This window comes from Cynara cardunculus (assembly GCF_001531365.2).
Source record: "Cynara cardunculus var. scolymus isolate 2C chromosome LG 17, CcrdV1, whole genome shotgun sequence".
In the NCBI taxonomy this organism is placed as follows: domain Eukaryota; kingdom Viridiplantae; phylum Streptophyta; class Magnoliopsida; order Asterales; family Asteraceae; genus Cynara; species Cynara cardunculus.
This window is the reverse complement of record NC_037544.1, coordinates 34,350,615-34,366,339: the sequence shown is the minus strand read 5'-3', so window position 1 is coordinate 34,366,339 and position 15,725 is coordinate 34,350,615. Positions and strand designations below refer to the sequence as shown.

Below are 15,725 nucleotides of genomic sequence, written 5' to 3'. Positions count from 1 at the left end.
AATGAGATGTTTATCTTGTATTTGATTATATTTATCTGCAATTAGTTACACGAATTCATATATGGAGCTTTAATAAGTTGTACTTATGCACAATCTACTTGTAATCTTAAATTTTAAGTAATATGCATTAATAAACAATACTTTATGCATAAAAAAATGATTTTTAAAAAGTTTTATCAAATGCTTTATAGTTAAGCATACATAAGTATTGGTCTTTAAGAGTCAAATGGGGGATATGATATGGTATCAATTGGATGTATCATAAAGAGAAACTAAAGATGTGGGAATTCTTGATGTGAACATAACACTTATCATGGTTTTTGATGGTTCCAAAAGCCAAAAGCATGATAGAAATCATAAAGAGATAATGTGGTCAAATGGGTGATGTCTTGTTTTTGGCATCTTAATTTCGTTGTTTAAAGTTAAGAGTAGCTTGTGTTAGGGGTGATCATGGGTTGGGTTGATCGGGTTGAAGACATTTGAACAACTCAACCCAATGCTTGCGGTTTGGAAAAATCTTAATTCAACCCAAACCAAAGTGCAACCCAACTCAACCCAACCCATACGGGTTGGTCGGGTTGATACTTTGGTATATTATAATATTCTTCTAACCTTGAATATGTTATTTCTCTAGTCATAATTTATTTTTCATCATCAACGATTTTATACAACTTATCCATATTTCTTACGTATATCACATTCAGTTAATTTTCTCAAGTTACATATATATGTTCACATTTACTGAACGTATATATGAATGAGTTATATAGAGATGTGAACAGATTGGAAATATGTGTATATGAAAAGCATACATGATAGTGTAATTGTCTAATATATATATTAATAAAAATTCAACAATCATAATAAATCAAAGAAATAAAAAGATATCGGGTTCATAGGGTTGGGTTGGGTTCAAATAATAGTAACTCAATACCTACGGTTTGACAATTTTACAACTCGATTAGACATCGGGTTGCTTTGGGTTGGGTTATTTTGCGTTGGGTTGATCATGTTGGTCGAGTTTTTGAGCACCTCTAGCTTGTGTCTTATATTTGGTTTTTATTGGTTATTTTATTTTGATTTTTAAGTTTAATTGTTTTATTACAAACTAAGCCGAATAAATGAAGTATATCTTAACGTAAGGTATTGGGGAAGGGCGTAAGCATAAGTTTCCTCCACCCTCGTATTTTTATTGTATTAGGTTCATATCGCTTTTGAAGTACCATGGAATATTAGATGAACTCTGATACATTGAAAGCAATTTGTTAGGCGACTTGCACCAAGTAAGGGAAGGCAGTGCAAGCACCTGCCGAGGGTCCAAAATCTTTTTAGTGTATATTAGTAGTCCAAAAAAGTTAGTATATAAAAGAGATCCAAAAAAATCAGTATATAATAAGAGGCTAAAAAATATCAGTAGATAACAGAGATCCAAAAATGTATTAACTGATTACATTGGAAATATAATCAAAAGATGTTGAACAATCATCTGTTACATGCTACTGTTTATTGTTTATCTAAGTTTTTATGTCATACCAAAGCCCAATGATATTGGTTACTGTTACATCTATATGTTTGATTGTTTTCGTGATTAAACAATTGAGCAGATGACAACTTTAAGCTCATGTGCTTGTTATTGCTATATGTTTTTTGTGGGATATTTTTATTTGCTTATGCTTCTATTGACTATTGTTATTTGCTTATTTTGTTCGCATAATTGCTTTTCTTGGTTATTGATGTCTATTTTTTTCCTTCTATGGTTGATATCGTACTACTCTTTTACGGTCCATTATTGTTTTAATGAGTTGTGACGTGTTTTCATGGTTTTGTGATTAATCAATAAATTTATCTGTTTAAATGAATTCAATGAGTTCCCTTTGATTTGTCATTTTCCATGAACCTTTTAATATTTTGTAGAGCAAGAAAAAAGGAAAAAGAAATTCAAATATTCCAGTACACATCACAAGATATGGTTTAAGTGCTCAACCAACTAGTCATTCAATCATTGGAGTTTGGAGATCTGTCTCATTCATTATTTGTTCTTATTAGATCTCAACGAATCATCTTTTGTTTAACATTTGCATTGATCCTGATTTGCCTCTTGTCCAGAAAACTCGAACTCTTAGGAGGCGTTTGGTTCGTAAAATGGAATTCGATATAATTGGAATTCATCAAATGAATTTGACTTTGAGGGAATGGAATGAAATTTGATGGAATTTGACCATGTCTTTTGATTGCGTTTGGTTGGATGGAATTGGAATTTTTTTTTGTTTCGTTCACGGAATTCAACGAGAAAATTACATAGATGGCATTTCTAGAATACATTTATTTTACACCTAAAACGTAGTCTTGCATCTTGTTTAAAAAGTCGATTTCATTTAGAAAAATATATTTTATTCCTCAAGTCAAACAATATTGACTTTTGCACATGGTCAAACCACCTTATTTTGCAAACCTTTGGCTACGTAAAGAGTTAGGATCAATTTTTTACTTCTCAAACATTTATCATTTCTCAAACCTTTGGTTATATATATATATATATATATATATATATATATATATAGGAGGGATATTTTGCAAACCAAACTATTTGTACAAACCATGAAATCCATTGATTTCATTGTTTATTTTAGTAGAAAAAAAAATTCATGAAATTGTTCAATATGATAAAATTGTTTCAAATAATTATAGACATTATCATCTTCATCTATTAATTTTAGTACACAAATTTCATTAAAATGATAAATAATATTATATAATATAGAGAGAGTTGGGTTCATGCGAGACAAGGTTTGTTTTTGTGAGACACCTGAGACATGATTTTTATACTTGAAACTTCAAAACAAAATATTGTGAAGGTAAAAAAAAATCGAATCTTCACAGTAAAAGCACTGTGAATGTGTTTTTTTGTGAAGTTTCAAGTGTAAAAATCATGTCTCACAAAAAGTCTTGTCTCACGTGATCCCAAGTCTATATATATATATATAGGGTTGGGTTCACGTGAGACTAAGGGTTTTTCGTGAAATCCATAAGACCAATTTATGTTCATTGATCAACTTTATAAGCTAATGATCTAATGGTCTAAAGTTGCACAGTGACAATTTTATGATTATTGAGAAGTCTCGTGGCAATTTTATGATTATGAATGTTCAGATTGTAGATCTAATCCATGGGTTGATAATTGGTCTTACGGATCTCATGAAAAACTCTTGGTCTCACATGATCCCAAGTCTATATATATATATATATATAGAGAGAGAGAGAGAGAGAGAGAGAGAAGTTTACTTTGCAAACCATGTTATTTGTACAAACCGTACAAACCTCATTCAACCGATCATAATTTTTTATTTTGTTATTTTTTTGTAATTATGATATGTTGATTAATCATTTTTATTTATTGTGGAGGGTGTTAATCATGGATATTATCATCTTTATTATTTTAATTTTAGAGAAATATATGAAACAGTTTCATTAAAATTTCATTAAGTATTGTATTAAACAATTTCATAACCTTATATGAAACAACTTTATCAAAAAGAAAGTATTATATGAAACAATTTCACAAACGATAGCTAACAACAGTCGATAGAGAATCTGATTGTTGGCGTTGGCAACGCGTTTATCAAAAACGATAGCTGACGCTGGAAACGCTGATGGAAACTACTCATCCCTTGTTTTCTTTTCTAATCTTTTCCTTTCCATCCTAAAAAACCACTCACCAATGTCATTATGCTTTACTAATTACTACTACAAAAACCAAGTATTAACAATCATTTCATTTCAACTAATCCATCCATTCGACCTAACTGGATCATGGATAGTGTTCAAAACTCCACATATGCACGTTTAGAGGATGTTTGGTTGGTTTTCTATTAAGAAATAAAGCTGACCGAACAATCATATATAGCTGACCGAATAAGCTGTAAATTTGTTAACAAGAACGCTCTTACTAAGTCTTTCACAGGATTATAGCCTAGAAGCCATGAGTTTAATCCCACTCTTCTATTGACCAGTGGCACACTAGGTAAGCGTTTACTGTATGTCATTTACCTTACGGATAAGCATTGTAAGGATCTAGATTCTTACCTGGTAAGAAGCAGATTAGTATCAAGAAAGAAGATTCTTACATAGTAAGCGTTTGCCGAGTAAAAACGCTTACCGACAGTCTGTTTTGGTGACCAACAATGTTACCCAATAAGGTAAGTGATGGTAATGATCTTGCTGGTAAGCACTTATCCGATAAGTGTTTGGTAAACGACCGCTTATTATTGTGAAGTGTATTATTTCTTAAAGATTAGTGGTGTTAAAAAACCGCCATGTAGACAATATAAGTCATTGGGTGTGTGATAAAACCATGAGACGAGACTTGCATCTGCAGATATAGAATATTGTATGATCAGAGTAATGTCTCTATCCCCTTGTTGAACTAAGATTGAAGAAATATGTGCATGCTCATGTAGACAGTATATGATCAAATGAAAAATATTTTCGTGATGCTTTGATATCATGTTTTTATACGATTCAATTATATCCTGTAAGCATTTACGGTAAGAGTCAACATCATAGTTTTACTTTATCGGGTAAAATTGTAGTCTATCAAAATGCTATAGTATGCAAAAATTCACCAAATAAGAACTTTACCCGATAAGATTCGTCACCCTCGGAAACCGGATAAGTCTCTTCATCCTTATCATCGATCTTACATTCTCGGTTACTGCCATGCTCAATCAGCAACAAGTTTGAAGCTTCTCTTTTATCGTTAGATCGTCATCTCTCTCTCTCTCTCTCTCTCACACACACACACATACACACACTTGTATTCTTATATGATTTTTTAGCTTCTGACGTGTAGCTCAGTTGGCAAATGAGTGAAGTGACTTTGCCCATATACAGGACAAGTCCTGGATTCAATCCCAGGCTCCCCGCTAGGCTCAGCCGCTATGTGAATCAAAAAATGCCTCTGATATTGATGTCTTCGGGTTTTATATGGGACTGGTTGAGATTACCGATAAATAACTTGATATGATTTGTTAAGAATTAGTACCATAATATTTGGATAGACAAAAATATTTTAGAATTTCTTATATGGAAATAGTGATGACCAAAAACCAGTCCCGATCCCAAAAAATGACGAAATGTGTAGCCGGTTTGTAACCACCGGGCCTATAATCGGTCCCGGTCTCATGACAGTCCCGATTCCGATCCTCCAGCCGTCCCGGGCCGGGCCGGTTTGGCCAATGGAACTATGGAAGGGCGTGTCCATTTGTAGAGTTTTGGGCCTAAAAGAAGTGCGGTTTTTTTAGATATGCCGACCAGTCCAGTAGTGCTCTCCCTCCTTCCCTGCAAACATCAGTTCTTTCTCACTCTCACTGCTCTCTCGACCTCTGGCCTTCTGACCAGTCGTCACTTTGCTTCTCTGCCCTACCTCTCCTCTCTTCTGGCTACTGCTGGACTCCGTGTAGGATCAAGTTTGTAATCTATAATTTTGGTAAATTCTTTGATTCCTTAATCCTAATTTTTTTGATTTTTCATAGATTAGGTTTATTTGATCAAGTTGGTTTTGATTATTGATTGCTAATTTGCTTTTGATTTTTCATAGATTAGGTTACTAAATTTGCAATCGAACGATATTAATTTCAGCTATGAATTTGAATGTTGTTTGAAGAAGTCCTACGGAATTAGACATTGAAGCCCTTAATTGCTTCTTTTATGTTTTGGTATGGATTTTGAGAAAATCAATGATCATACATTCTAATAAGAATGGGACTCACATACACACTAAACTCACCTTTTTCTGTGTGTGTTTTCTTGGATCTTCCTTCTTTGGGGGTTTGTTTCTTGAATCTCCACAGCCTTATTAATAAGCAGATTAGTGTCATGATTTTTGTTTCTTAGATACCGCGTAAATTTGCTTTTGTGGGTTGTAAGAAAAGTCGCAAAACATGAATATTGGGTGCACGGTTTGCATATAGAGCAACCAAGCATGAACTATCAACTTAACTTGAGAATGGATTTTGTGGATTTTCCTCCCTTGGTGATGAATTCTCTGTAAGAGTTTCGAGTCAATTTGTTTAGCCCAATATTTCTCCACTGTTTTAAATCTTGTACTACATATAAGGACTTGGGTTGACTAGAGGGGACAATTTATGAAGTGACCACTGATAGGTTACACACCCTTATGCTATTTTTAAAAATGTATATGATCTATTATTGTGAAAATGTGTGTGAAGATTTGCACATTGAGGTAGCGTTCGGTACGCATACATAATTGGACAGGACAAGAGGGTAGGACTGGACAGGACTGAACATAACAGGAGTATGTCTGATGTTTGGTACGACTAGGACTGGACGAGACAGAATTAGACAAGCTACCCCAAAAGTTATTTGATGATTTTAAATATTATATAATAGTTATAATTAACACAAATAAAGTAAATAATTGAAGAATAAATATTTGTACATAATTTTCATATTTATACCAAATTTGAATGAAAATTTTGATATAACTGATGGTAGTAATGGTGGTGGTGGAGGTGGTTTTGGTTATGGTGGAGGTGGTGGTGGCCGGCGGTAGTAGTGGCAATGGGCGGTGGCCGACAGTGGTTATGGAGGTAGAGGCAGTGGTGCTTGGTGGACAACGGTGGTTATAGAAGACATGAAGATGGTAGATTGTGGTGGTGGTGGCAGTTGACAACGGTGGAGGAGGTAGTTGTGGACCTTGTGGTTGATGTAGTGAAGATAGTGGTGGTGGTGGTTATGGTGGAGGTGAGGTGTTAATGAATGGTGGTGGCTGATGGTGGTCATGGAGGTCGTGGAGGAGGTTGTTGCAGTAGAGGAGGAGTTGAAGGTGGCGAACGGTGGTAGTGGTGGTGGCAATGGACGGTGGTGGTTGGTGGTCGACTATGGTAGAGATGGCAATGGACTTGGTGGACAGTGGTTGTGGAGGCGGTGGAGGATGTTGTTGTAGTGGAAGAGGAGGTGGAGGTGGCCGTCGGTGACTGCCAGTAGTGGTGGCGGCAGCCGAAACTAGCGGTGATGACCATTAAAACAAATACCATATTAAGGTTATATATCAAACTATGGTATATTAGTAATATTTTAGTTTATGTCTCATTCTTGTCCCATCTTGTTCCACCTATTTTGGTGGAACAAGAAAAAACCTCTTTTGTCTCATGCTGTTCCACCATGTCCTAGTTCTTGTCCCTGTCCCATGTCACGCCAAACATAGGACAGTGAGTTCTTGTTTTGTCCCATGCTGCACCAAACATGGGACAGTGGGTTTTGTCCCATGTACCAAACGCAGCTTGAGTGTTTGTGACCAAATTTGATGCTGGAAATTATTACTACCTGCGGAGTAAGTTTTTTTTTTAAGTATATAATATTTATATACGACAAATGCAACAAATAAACTCACACACCCTCCTCACTTATGGTAAGGTTTGAATCTCTGACCTCCTAGAAAGCCAAGGGCTACGATACCGCTAGGCCAAAGCCCCTTTACAGAGTAAGTTTTTGTCAACTATCACATAAGTCATGCAAGACATAATCATGCATATGTGAAAATATGCTTTTAAATTTATACTTTGATCTTATTGTAAAAATATGCAGCTACTGCTAAATGCTTTTTTCTTGATTGATTGACTATTTGAAACATCTTGATTTTTTATTGCAAACTAATCATCATGTATGATACCGTATACTTTGGTCTAAATTTGCTTATTCTTGCAAACTGTAATGTTCTTATGCTTTTTTTTTTGCAAAAATGATGATCTGTATGCTTCACTCTTACTCTCCCAATGGTTCCTTGTCTTTATGACATATTTACCCTTTCCTGGTTGTGAAACCTGAGTTGTTCTAGTGATTTTGAGTTTTTGGAATTTGTTTTAATCACATGTAGTCTTACTCAAATGCTTAATACTAATTGCATATTGGAAGATTCTTGCCCTTAAATTCTAATCCTTTGTTGCAGGAAAACTGAGGCAAGACCAAGGGTATTCATTCTCGTGTTAGGAGGAAGTTTAAAGGAGTATTTTTGTAACTTCTTTATCAAAAATATTTCCCCAATGTCTTCCCTGCCAAACACAAAACCAAAAAGCAGATGATTTGCAGAGCCTTAGCAAAGCGTGATCGGAACTTCTTCCTAAACTTGATCACCAAAGCCACCAATCAATCCCATCTTCGCCAAACCCACGCCCAAATCATCCTCAATGGTCTAAATACTGACTTAGCCACCGTCACAAAGCTCGTTCAAAAACTCTCCGACCTCGCCGCCATCTCCGATGCAACCCTCATATGTTCCAACTTTCCCAACCCTGATCTTTTTCTCTACAATGTTATAATCAGAGGATTTTCTCGTAACAATAACCACTCGAATTCTCTGTTCATCTACCGCCAACTGCGTGAAAACACTGCTCTTAAGCCAGATAATTTTACTTATGCATTCGTTATTTCTGCTGCATCGAAGCTTTTGCGTAATAAAGTAGGCTTGTCTCTGCATGGGCATGCCATTGTTGGTGGAGCTGGATTGGATTTATTTGTTGGGTCTGCCATAGTCGATATGTATTTGAATTTTGGTAAGGTGGGGTACGCATACAAGGTGTTTGATGGAATTCCTGAACCAGATACTGTTCTGTGTAATACTATGATATCAGGGTCAGTTAAGAACGGTTGCTTTGACGAGTCGATACAAGTTTTTAAAAACATGATTTTGAGAGGAACTCCATTCGATTCCACCACTTTTGCCGCTACTCTTACGGCTGCTGCAGAGTTGCAAGAGTTGAAAGTTGGAATGGCAATCGAGTGTTTGTCGATTAAGCTTGGATTTCATTGGCATGCTCATGTTCTTACGGGTCTTATATCATTATATGCAAAATGTGGGGATATGTCAACAGGAGAACGTTTGTTTGAGCAGATCAAACACCCGGATATAATAGCTTACAATGCTATGATTTCTGGGTTCAATTGTAACCAAGAAATGGAGTCCGCTATTGCCCTCTTTAGAGAGTTGTTAGTTTCGCATCAGAGAGTCAATTCAAGTACTATGGTTGGTTTGATCCCTGTGTTTCATCCCTTTCGTCATTTGATTCTTTCAAGTATAATCCATTGTTTTTGTTTGAAATACGGTTTGATTTCGAAAACTTCAGTTGCAACCGCATTGGTAACAGTCTACAGTCGACTTAATGAGATTGATCCAGCAAGAAAGCTATTTGATGAATCCTCAGATAAAAGCTTAGCAGCTTGGAATGCAATGATTTCTGGTTATGCTCAAAATGGAGTAACAGATAAGGCAATTGCGCTCTTCCAAGAGATGCAGAAACTCAACATACCTCCAAATCCTACAACGATCACCAGTATTCTTTCGGCATGTGCTCAGCTTGGTGCTCTAAGTCTAGGAAAATGGGTTCATGATTTAGCAAGCAAGGAGAACTTTAAGTCCAATATATACGTTTCAACTGCCTTAATTGATATGTATGCCAAATGTGGAAGCATAGAAGAGGCTCGTCAAGTATTTGACACCATGCCTGAAAAGAATGCAGTGACATGGAACGCTATGATCTCTGGTTATGGTCTCCATGGCCATGCTCATGAGGCACTCCAGATTTTTGACAAAATGGTGGATTCAAAAGTACCCTTAAGCGGGGTTAGTTTCGTTTCTGTATTATATGCTTGTAGCCATGCTGGATTGGTGAAAGAAGGAGAAGAGATTTTCTATGCAATGGTCCAAGATCATGGGTTCGAACCCTTATCCGAGCATTACGCTTGTATGGTTGACCTTCTTGGTCGAGCTGGAGAACTACAAAAAGCTTTGGACTTTATCAAGAAAATGCCCATCGAGCCAGGTCCAGCCATATGGGGTGCACTTCTTAGCGCCTGCAAGACTCACAAGAACACCGAACTAGCACGACTAGCATCAGATAAGTTGTTTGAATTGGATCCAGAAAATGTAGGTTATCATGTCTTACTCTCCAACATACACACTGCTGATAAAAACTATGATGAGGCTGCTTCAGTTAGACAGGTGGTCAAGAATCGAAATCTTGCAAAGACTCCCGGATGCACTCTAATAGAAATCGACAAAATCCCACATGTATTCACATCTGGACAACGATCCCACCAAAAAACAGAAGCAATTTATGGGAAGCTGGAGAAATTGATGGGTAAGATGAGGGAAGCTGGATATCAGACAGATACTATGACAGCATTGCATGATGTTGAGGAGGAAGAGAAGGAATTAATGGTGAAGGTTCATAGTGAGAAATTGGCCATTGCTTATGGACTTATGAACACAAAAAGAGGAAGTGAGATCAGGATCATAAAAAACCTTAGAGTGTGCATAGACTGTCATAACTTTACCAAATTTATATCCAAGATTACTGAAAGAGTTATTGTTGTGAGGGATGCCAATAGGTTTCATCATTTTAAAGATGGTCAATGTTCTTGTGGAGATTACTGGTGAAGGGATTGTCTTCATAGACATTTTCTCATTTCGAAGACTTTCAACCACTGTGCTTGATCACGTTACGCATTCCTGGATGGCAACCCCAACGATCAACTTGCAGGGTTAAGAAGGTAATTATGTCAAACATTTTTCTTAAAGTGCCAAGTCAAACATTGTTTTTTTTTTTCATTTCGGCTCTCCATCACTGCTTGGATTTCGATAACATTTACTGCTAGATTTTTCTCCATTTCTGCTTGATTTTAGACAATCGATCCCCCTGTGTCATTATTTATGCATCGCCTACCTTTACTTGTGCTTTTTCTCTATAGATTACTTGGCTTGAGGTGATTGGAGTCCACATAAACTGTTAAGGGTTTGGAATGTATAGCAGGTTGAACCATGTGGCATTGCTTAGTTAAGAGTAAGGGTTTAGATGTGTTCATGGAATCTGATTTACTACTTCACGTTCTTGGATGTCAAGTTGTTATGTATGTTGTGCTGTGGTATATAGCCTGAAATGCTATTCACAACCCTTCCACTTATTCTATCATTATTTCCCAAGTTGATTTCTTGAAAGGTGGAGTGGACACAATTTTTGGGGTTTGGTGGGTTTCTTTGATTGATTAAATTTTGAAATGGGCATGTCATTTCCATATTTGGGGTCGTCATTGAGCAAAAGAAGGAATGGTGTGAAAGAATATCTGAAAGCCCAATATCATGGAAAACGGTGAGTTAGAATCAGCTTCTTTCCTCATATCCATGATGAATTTGTCCGGTCTTCTTTCGCTTAGAAATAAAACTGTAAGTGGTCCATGGATGATGCCTGTTATAAAAAGTGATGGTTCTTATTCAACATATACATTCTCCATGAGGCTTCTTTGGTGGATTACTTTGACAGTTGACCTTCTAAGCACTTTTGTTACTTGTGTTTCTTTCCTTCATTCTCTCCCATTTTCTGTATCCACTTTGTTGTGTTTGCTGTATGGACATACCTTCTGCCTCACTGTTGCCTCTTGCCAACACATGTTCTTGCCTGAGAATTGGCAAATGAGTTTGAAAATTCAGTGTTAGCTACTGTTTTCAAGTATTTTTTGGGAAAATTTTAGTTCTTTTTGTCTTCAGAAGCCAAGCCAAGCCAAGCCGGCTCTTATTTTGAGCTTATCATGTCTGTTTAATCCATTATTTGGTAGTGAACTTGTAATTGCATTTCTTGGTTGCAGCCATCTTTACTGTGTTAAAAGGATCTGAAGAAGAAAGAGACAAGTTAACATCTTATGAAATGGTATGAATATAGGTTATCTTGTCAAGCTTGGATTAGGAAATAGAAGATCATTCGGGTGCATATGCATTTTGATATTTCTTTTATGTACTTTATCCATATTTGTGTGTATGTTCCTTGGTAACAAGCATAATTTAAACCATTGCCACCATCCTTGTATAATTTCCACATGACAAGTATAAAGTGACAATTACCCTCTCCGTATCTGCTTTGAACTTTCCAAGCTTTTTGGAATCTTACAATCAATCTTCAAAACTATGATGGTTGATTTTTTGGTGCCTTGGTGCTGCTGTTTTGACTAGAGAGGATAGTGCAGTTCTATGGGAATAGCCGCTCCCAACAAGAGAAGCAGATTACAATATACTTGATGAAGGGTTAGGGAAACACTAATCGAGCAAGTGCTGCATTGCAAGGATTGCTCTTAGGTTAAATTTGCTTAAAATCTTTATTATCCCCAGCATACATATGATATACATTTGTGTTTTTCCCTAGACTTATGCTATTATGTTACCAGGTTCGCGCACTTGGAAACAACACCTTTGCATAGAGATCTTTTACCAGCTGAATTGTGAAAAGAAGCAACGACTTTTCAAGTTCAGATCTCTCTTTTTTCCTTCTCTTCATCACCTTATTTTGGTATGATACCTGCATTTTTTTAATTTGCATTGAATGTTTACGGGTACAATATCAACTTGTGGAATTAGCAGCAGAGACGGAACCAGGAATTTTGGTGAGGGTGAGCAAATACATAATGTCATCATATTGATGAAATAATCATATAAACGTAAGAATGGAACATTGACGTTTACAAATTTCAATAGTGACATTGACAAGTTTTCATTTTCTGAAATGTGTGTATGACGTCTTGGTCAATAACCTAACGAAAGCATCCTTTTCTGGCCCAACACTAGCTCTGTCCCTTATTAGGAGACGAGTTTATTGGATCCTTGGGGCCTGTTCGGTAACAGCTTAATGAGCTGTATAGCAGATATGGCTGATTCGCAGAGCCATACCTATGTGTTCGGTAAGAGCTTAATCGCTCAAACAGGAGCTGAATCGGTCAGCTACAAAACAACTCTCCTATCTACTCGGCCATTAAATTGATCTCGGATGATGATGAAATGTAGGGTTTTGAAGCACGGAGTTCATACCTAGGATTAGATTGTGACAGTGATTCCTAAGCTCATGAGTGCTGTTGTAGTATGAATTCAATAAGCAAAATGAAATACAGTAAGCTCTTTTGATCATTTGAATGTTACATAATTTGTTTTAGCTTAATTAGTAGTCTTGTGAAGATATAAAGGACCAAAATGCACTAATTATCTACCTGTGTTGTTAGAAAATTGGTACTGTTGAGTTGAAGGCTTTCCTTTTAAATATTTGTATGCATTTTTAAATACTTATCTCTTTCATATTTCGTTGGAAAATGTTTTTCATTACATATCATGGCATGTAAAAAAATCTGCAACTTTTAAGACATTATTTTTCGTAATCTAGAGAGAGCTATCTCCTGCTACTTTTTCTTCATACAGGTTGGACTCTTGTGGGAAAGCGTAAGAAGGGATCTCCACCCTTGGATACACATTAGGATGAGATGCACCGGATCAATCTCCATGTCCAACGCGATTCATGGGTGGGAGTTGAGATTAAAGGTGATCAAGAATTCAAATCTCTTCTTACGTGTCTCACTTTTAACTCTCATTTTTACACGGTATTTCGCCTCTTTCATACTCGGATAAGTTTGTCAATATACGTAAAATGTTTGTAGAGATTAAGAGCATCTCCAACAGCTTCTCTAAAATAGAAAAAAAAAATGAGTTTTTGTTCTCTAAAATGCTCCAAGAGCTTTGTTATCTTGTTATCTAAAATAGAGAATCATGAAGAAAACTCTAAATACAGAGAATTGTCTAAAACTTGGGCTTGGGAGAGAGTAGGTTATTTTATTTAATTCCCTTAATGAGATTGAGTTGTTATTTTTTTTAATAACTTCTTTTTAAAGTATTGATATGATAAATAAGATAATATTATAATAATATAATTTATGTTAAAATCTCTAAAATAGATAATCTGTTGGAGATGAATGTATTTCTTTTTAAAAAAATCATGTTTTGGTTCTCTTTTTAGAAAAATTGTAGAAAAAACTGTTAGAGATGCTTTAAGAGGTTATTTATCAAACATTTACGTGGTAAGTGCTTATATGGTCATTTTCTATTCCGGATGAACATGAAAAAGCTATGAATCGCACCCAGTAAAAAAGAAACTAAGGACTAAGGGGTCGTTTACCAAATGCTTATTCGAGTAAGCGCTTGCTAAGTCACATTCCCTTACCGGATAAATATGGCAAGGACCAAAAATCTTATCTAGTAAGAGCGAAGGCAAGGACCGAGAATCTTACACGGTAAGTGATGGTGACGACTCGTACCACGGTTAGTGTTTAACGGGTAAATTGTTACATACGATGTCGTTTTGGTCGACTAAAATCTTATTCGGTAAATAAGCAATAGAGTTGAATTTTACCGTTAAATACGTACCAGGTAAGTGTTTAGGTAAACGGCCCTAAGAGTTTTACCCTGTAACTGAGAGTGACAATTGTTACCCGGTTAGTGGTTATTGGATAAATTGTTGCATACCAGGCATAGAAATCAAAAGAAAAACAAAAGCACCGCACAAGCGACAAAAACGCAAAGAAACGAAAAATAATGGTTTTTGTCCATGTGGTTTGTAGCTAATTGTTTGTTTTCATCTCCAAAACTAACTCTGTTAGTGGTTTACCATTCGGGATAGAAACGGGGCGGGTAATGCATTTTCCGTCCCCAACCTTGCCCTAACTAATACCCGACAGGTTCGGGGAACCCGTTTACTAAAAACAATGTATTTTAAGATTAAAATTACGATATTAGTTACCAATATTGAAAATCGAATCTATTTGGCATTTAATAATAAATATACGCATATATACATATATATTTATTTATACACACATTATATACATATATTTAAAAAAAATAAAAAATAATAATCGTGGTCGGATTAGGGACAAGTAATGTCATCCCCAACCCTGCCCTGACCCGCATCGAAGTATGAAAATAAATCCTCGTTTTCATGTCGTTACCTGTCAAGCCATGGAATCTCTGCCTCGATAGGGTCGCATATCCGCCCCAACGGTTAAATTTTCCATCTCTATTTACCACAAAACAATATATTGTGAACTATATATTGTGAACTATAGAGACAAAAAAATACAATGAATTATAAACCCCAGAACTATAAAGCGATAAAAATGAAAGACTATTTATTTAAATCGTGAATTCTCAAATGAAATGTCTTTATCGTAAAAGCAACATCGTTCCTAAACCCACCATTTTCGTGATGAAAACTCGTTAATTAAAATACTCATTTACATGAAACAAAAACTCAATACTCACACAACCAAAATAAAGCTTGGTGTTCAAATACCGAAAACATGAATAAAATTGGAGTATCCCAAAGATTTAAATATAAACAATAAACATCTAAAACGTCAAATCGTGGATACTCTTCATACCCAAAACATGGATAAAATGTTGTATCCAAAACTCACCTTTCAGTGACGAGAGAGACCCGATTCCAATTAAATGTGATGGAACACAAAAGTAGGTCATGTATTTATGTTATATGAGCGTCACTTATGGATTATACGTTCATTAAGATCAACCAATTCAGGCCTTATAGTTTAATGAGAAACAAGCTCAACTACTTCAAGTCTATTGCTTGTGGAGTCACCATTCAAGTTCAACCATACTAGGTCTATACCTTGGAATCTATACAATCCTAGTTAGGCTCATTGACAAGAAATTACATTACACTGGTCAGTGGTCGATGCCCAACTTAAACAGCCTATACCATATTGCCTATGAAAACCCAGTGCCTATTTCACGTTACATTACAAGAATATTCATTTCATTCAAACCGACTCTTATGTCTATGGATCCATTACATTACAGTCTAAATTACACAACCCTAAATAAATAA

At 35.9% G+C, this 15,725-nt stretch overlaps 1 protein-coding gene across 5 annotated transcripts; it reads left to right on the top strand.

Annotated features, from left to right (window-relative positions):
* The first annotated feature begins 5,309 nt into the window (after nt 1-5,309).
* LOC112501294 (pentatricopeptide repeat-containing protein At4g30700) lies at nt 5,310-12,505 on the top strand. 5 transcript variants are annotated; one of them, XR_003067444.1, is made up of 6 exons: nt 5,310-5,485; nt 7,967-10,566; nt 10,765-10,856; nt 11,656-11,717; nt 12,017-12,139; nt 12,229-12,505. XR_003067444.1 is itself a non-coding variant. In XM_025105006.1 (2 exons), the coding sequence occupies exon 2, from the start codon at nt 8,096-8,098 to the stop codon at nt 10,451-10,453; it is 2,358 nt and encodes a 785-aa protein (XP_024960774.1). In that variant the 5' UTR covers nt 5,310-5,485; nt 7,967-8,095; the 3' UTR covers nt 10,454-10,746. The 5 variants fall into 5 exon arrangements, 1 of the variants encoding a protein (XP_024960774.1); XR_003067445.1 differs by lacking the exon at nt 10,765-10,856; XR_003067446.1 differs by lacking the exons at nt 10,765-10,856; nt 11,656-11,717.
* Nucleotides 12,506-15,725: the final 3,220 nt, after the last annotated feature.

Excerpts from the sequence above, each read along its gene's own strand:
- LOC112501294 (XM_025105006.1), top strand. The coding sequence starts at position 8,096 with ATGATTTGCAGAGCCTTAGCAAAGCGTGATCGGAACTTCTTCCTAAAC.